The 5,987-nt window shown below is 32.2% G+C and overlaps 1 protein-coding gene across 1 annotated transcript; it reads right to left on the bottom strand.

Moving 5' to 3' along the window:
- Positions 1-5,540: 5,540 nt before the first annotated feature.
- Positions 5,541-5,747, bottom strand: K441DRAFT_533420 (uncharacterized protein; the record flags this gene model as incomplete). The annotated part of the gene is made up of 1 exon (XM_067642282.1): positions 5,541-5,747. A coding segment is annotated over one exon (207 nt), but the record flags the coding sequence as incomplete, so codon positions are not given.
- Positions 5,748-5,987: the final 240 nt, after the last annotated feature.

Raw genomic sequence — 5,987 nt, 5'->3', positions numbered from 1 at the left:
AGGTAAAAGAGCATTACTATTACGGCCATTAGGAGGTAGGAGATAGGCTATATAGGCGTCTTTATTGCTAATAAAGAAAGGCAAGGTGCGGAGAACTTAATATTAGTATTAGCAAGGCTAATGCTTCTAGCGTACAGTATAGTTTACTATTTCCTTAAGGGAAACCAGGAGATCCTTTTAAACCGCTATAATTATCTAAAATTAATATCCGCTCTACCTAAGTATAAGCAAAATACTAGTATAAGAGATAGAGAAGATAGATTAAAGGAGAAACTCGGAGATAGAACATTTTTGCGTTTTATTTCTGGTGTAAAGGTAGAAGAATATAATTTTATATTCTTAAATACTATAAAATAATATTTTTAGTAGCGATTTATTCTAGTTTCTTATTAAAGATATCTAGTATTACTAATCTTAGAAATATAAAATAGGAAACGGGAAATAGGAAACAAGAAGTAAGAAATGGGAAGTAAGAAATGGGAAGAAATTATAAATAAGAAATATAAAACTTAAATCGTAAAATAGGAAATTAAAAAGACTAAATAGAAATATTAAAATAATTTTCCAATTTTAAGTTTTAACTTTAACGGTCTATTAGGGACGGCGTGTAGTTAAAAGGTGTAATTACCAGCTACTAGGGATCGCAATATATATTACACTAACCGTAACCTTAATCTTTCTTACAAAAACTCATAAAGGCTATACTGCGCCTTAAAAAAACTCTATAAGACTCTAAAAGCTTTTATCTTAGTAAGTAACCCTGTAATAAAGTTAGCGATATAAGCTAATATAGTAGATATAGGCAAGAAAAGTCCTAGTGGTATAAGCGGTATAGTCGTCGCGGGGATTACTATAATTACTACTATTATTTTAATAGCACTGGTCCTGTTTCTAATTATACGCTGTTAATAAAAGTATAGGCTTTAGGATGCGGTTTAAGATATAGTTAAGAACGCAGGGCTTAGAAAAGAACGGGGGAAGGTAAATAAGGTAACTAGATTACCTTAACGCATATTATTTTCTAAAGAAGAGCGCTTCTAGGTATTTTAGTCCTAAGCCTATAGCTATAAAATTAAATCGATATTTTTTAATATTATAGTTTAGGATATCTTAGATATAACTAATAGCAAATATCGTGCAAAACCGTTTATATAGCCACTATGGTATGCCTGACTTGCAAGTCTGTATACGTGCTTATGCATATAATAGGTGTCGTTTCTTAAAAAAGTAAGGATAAAGCGCTCCTCCTTTTTCACTACTACTAAAAAAGAAAAAAATAGAAAAGATTATAATTAATAAACCCTAATTAAGCTATCCTAATTGCGAAGTCCTAAGCTAATAAGAATCCCTAGCTTAGCCGTGCTATTGCTTTCCACAACTAGCGCTTTATCGCCTCATTAATGCTAAACTCGCCTTTACTAACCCCCGCCCTTTATTTTTCCGCTGAGTAAGAATTACTAGAAATAGACCCCTAAGCTAAAAAGGCGGTAGTGCCTAAAATAAGAATATATAGATATTTAGATACTGCTTAGCGCCTAACGGGCCCTTATTTCCAATTGCTGCTTAAGAGGTACTATAGTGTTACGTTAAACGTATAGCCGCTTATAGTTATACTCTTTACTATATATCTAACAGCGACTATATAAAGAGTTCCTATTATATTTCGTCTTTGCAACCTAGCAATTAGAATACAGTAATTAATGCTTAACTTTAGGACCTTCTAGAGTAGGTTTAGTATAAATTAAAGTTTCTCCATTATAAGTAGTCCCAGTAGCCGTTAGTAGGGCGAGCTGGTTTAACTAAAATTACTCTCCTATATTTTAGAACTATATGCTTAATAAAGTCTAATTTTAGGTAACCTGCTCGGCCTTTATAAAGCTTAAAGTAGTATTACCGCAACAATTATTAGAAGTCGTTGAGGTGTGTTGCCATATAGATAATTAAGACTTTAGATACGTTATAAGAAAGTACCTATAATTTATTTCTGTCTCTAGAATAACTATTAACGTCTCTTTATTAGACTGGTATAGATATTATAAATAAAAGGTCTTTATCTGGTCCTTAAAGACGCTATTAATTGCTAGCAAGGCCCGGAGTTGCTTATTCTCTTATTATATAATACTTTACATTTCCTAAAAGGCTTTTACATTCTAAGCTATAACATTGACCTACTTTTATAGCTTAGCGCAGTTTTAGCACTCTCTTACCTGCTACGGTATTATAGTAAAAGCTCTACTGTATGGGTTATTCCTAGCGGCTAAAGGTAAGAGTCTTAGCAATAAGTTGGATAAGTAAGTAATAGTAGAAACGGAGGAGTAAAGATACTAATAAGCCTATAGAAAGGGATATTGAACCTTAAATATAAGAAAACGCCACTTACTATAATACGTTTTATACTTATATACTAGGTTCCTGCTATACCATAGGTGGTAAAGGTTAGTAAAGGTCAAGGCCTAATTTAGGGTCGCTAAATAGGGCCACTATAAGATATGCGGCCACTAGGGGATATAAACTTACCATAAATATATATAGAGATACGAAAACAGCATATAATGGCTTACTTTAGCGGTGAATTCCAAGCATTAAAGGTGGCCGCAGTTAGTATTAATGCAAATCTTTCACTATACTATTTACGGACTTAAAAATAGTTCTATTGTAGGGATCCCTACTTAGGTTACGTTTTTAGGGCTTTGGCGACAAAAATATCTTAGTACTTAGAGCGATTCCTTCTATTAGCCATAGAGGTAGCTTTACTACTAAGGTGTTAGACTCTAAACGACTATGGACACTAAAGGTCAAACTAGGGTTATTTCCTTATGTATATTAGGGCTCTTAGAGCCACCTTAAATAAAAGAAATTACTTATTTAATTCTGTATCTCTACCTATTAGCTAGCTTATATCATTTATTATAATACCTACCTGGCTAAAACCTTCTATTATTAACTAAAAGTATCCTTTAACCTCGCTAGAGATAGTACTAGGAACACTAATTATGCTAACACTTATAAGACCTAATAGAAGGACTTCATACGTTTCAATATTTATACTGTCCTACTATTAGTAGTGCTATAAAACTATAAGTAGGTACGCTTATATAGGTCCAACTTATTATATCCTATATTATATTCCGTTTTATTCCCCCCTTATAAGTTATATAGGCTTTATATTTATAATTTGGACATTTTTCTTTTATCTTTATGTGTAGACTATCTCCGTAATTACACTGGCTTTGTAATTAGGATAAGCTTAGTAATTAAAATGGCCGAACTTATATAATACTATTCTCTATTCCTTATATTCGAACAATATACGTATATAGTATAGCCGCATATATAACAATCATTTGTAGGTTAATCCGCGCTTTTATACTAACACTATCTTCTTTATTAGAAAAGACTATGTTTAGCGTAAAATTTCTTATATAGGACTAAGTTTGTACAGGTGCTAATTAAGCTAGTATTAATTATACTGGTGTTAATTATGCTAGTACTAATTATGCTAGTGCTAATTATGCTAGCGCCGGTTATGCTAGCGCTAGTTATACCGGTGCTAGTTATGCCGACGCTATTTCTGTAGATATATTATAGATGCAATTACTCTAATACGGATTTAACCCATCTCCGTATTTATGCTAATCTATTAATTATTACGGCGTAAGAATATAGTGGGCAGACTTATATTATAGCACGTTTTATTTATCTTATATACAGCTAAGATAGCTTAGGTATAAAGAATAATAATAAGCAGTGCGGGGCATAAAAATTAATGGTAAGGAGTGCGGCCGAAGTTATATTCTATTTTAGCTAAGATCCTAGGCGCAGCTATTAGTCCAACAATACCTTATATAACGCCTTATATAATATCCTAGCTTAGCCCTAAAGCCTCTCGTATAAACAATATAAAGCGGCTTACGTATTTAGATTGAAATTCTAGAATTAATTAAGAATCTTAATATAATTACGCTCGCCGTCTTATACTATAATGGAATAGGGAACACTAAAAATGCTTATAGTTTATTAGATGGACAAGTTACTTATAAAAACTCTGTCTTATTATAAGAGGCTCTAGAGCCTTACTATATACACTAGATAAGTAATAAAAGGCTAACAACGATTTTTAACTGTTACTTAATTGCTACTAGGTCGATATTGCCACTTAGTTGGTAATAGGTAATAAATAGGTAATAAAATTAGGTAGTAAGATATATAATGGTAAGAAATAGGGTAGTAAGTTATAAGGTGGTACCTTTAAGGTTAGTACCTAATAGGGTGGTGCCTTTAAGGTCAGTATTTAACAGTGACATTAGTAGTTAAAGCGGATCCTGTTTTATTCCTCTTAGATTTTAAATAGGTTGGCATATTACGCAATTTGGATATTAATAATAGTAATAGTTCTCCCTCTTTGCGTAATAGTTACATTTATACTATACTTGCTATTAGACCATATAATACCATTATAAAGGGTACCCATACGCATTCCTATGCCCGTTTCTCTACGTATTCCCATTCCTATTCCTCTATAAATTCCTATAACTATTCCTCTGCTCTATTATCTAATTCGTCTTTAGCGGATTTAAAACTCACGTTGTTTATTACTTCCTTAGCGGATCCAGAACTAAAATTAGGCTTTTCTTTAAAGTTTTCTTTAATGCTTAAGTTGCGTAGAGGTTTTGTTAGGCTTTCCTTTAATTCGGTTATATATATAGGATCTTTCCCCCGCCTAATAAGCATGTCTTTAATATAGCCAAGTTGTATTAAGACCTTCTCTATACCGAAAAATTCTTTACTAAACACAAAAAGCTAAAAGCCTAGAATTTATATAGTAGGTAAAGTAGGAAATAGAAGTCTCGGCATATATTATAAGTTTAGCGCGCCCGTACTACTAGCCCACTAATATAGAATTGTTACTATCTGTAAGGTATATATGCTAGCTTTCCATTTCGTTTAGCTTCTATCCCCACCTCCGTCCGTTACTTTTTACCACTAGTTTACATTATGTGGTATAGCCTACGTTAACTAAGTAACTTAGTATAGCTTCCTCTTTCCGTTATCTCTCCTTTTTCCAAGACAATAATATTATTAGCGTACTTAATTATATTAAGACAATAAGTAATAATTAAAGTTGTTTAGCATTCTACTTAACTTTTAAATAATTTACAAATTGGCACCTCCGTTAGATTATCTATAGCAGATAAGGCTTTATTAAGAAGCAGAATCTTTAGATTTTTAAGAATAGCCCTCGCGATAGCAATACGTTAACGCTTACCACCTAATAGTTTAATACCTTCTTTCCTAATATTGGTGTCGTATTGGGTTTTAAGACCTATTATCTAGTTATATATATAAGCGGCTTTACAGGCTTCCTTAATCTTATTAGCCTTAGTATTAAGCCCATACATAATAATTTCCTTAATTAACTTATTTAGTAAGTTAAGGCTTTAGGGGATAATTGTAATATTATCTTATAGGCTACTTAACGTAACATTATAGGTATTCTAGCTATTAATTTTAATGTCCCCTTTATTAGGGTCGATAAACCGTTATAAGAGCTTAAAGACTATAGACTTGCCGCTTCCGCTTTGTTTAATAAGCGTAACAATCTTCCCGCCCTTAACTGTAAAACTAATCTTATTTACTGCCGGCCGGTCACTATCCGCGTAGGAAAATAAGATATTGGTAAATTTAATACGCCTAGCGGTAACCTTAAGGCTTATTACTCCTTTTTTGTCGATAATAGATGGCCTAGCTTAAAGAAGTTTAGAAAAGCGCTCTTCTAAACTAAGGTAATCTATAAGAATATTATATAATCTTATATTAAAGTTTATAAATTTAAATATGCTTAGCTAGGATTAAATTAGAATAAATAAGCTATCTAGAGGTATAAGACCCTTTATAATATAAAGAGCTAAGAGCTACACTGCGATTACTAGGCCGATTGTTTTCATTATATATGCCGCCAAATTGGCAAATAAGCGCAGCTAAGACAT

This window comes from Cenococcum geophilum, assembly GCF_001692895.1.
Source record: "Cenococcum geophilum 1.58 unplaced genomic scaffold K441scaffold_2, whole genome shotgun sequence".
Taxonomy (NCBI): Eukaryota; Fungi; Ascomycota; class Dothideomycetes; order Gloniales; family Gloniaceae; genus Cenococcum; species Cenococcum geophilum.
Note: the sequence above shows the minus strand (reverse complement) of the source record. Positions and strands in the feature narration are given on the sequence as shown.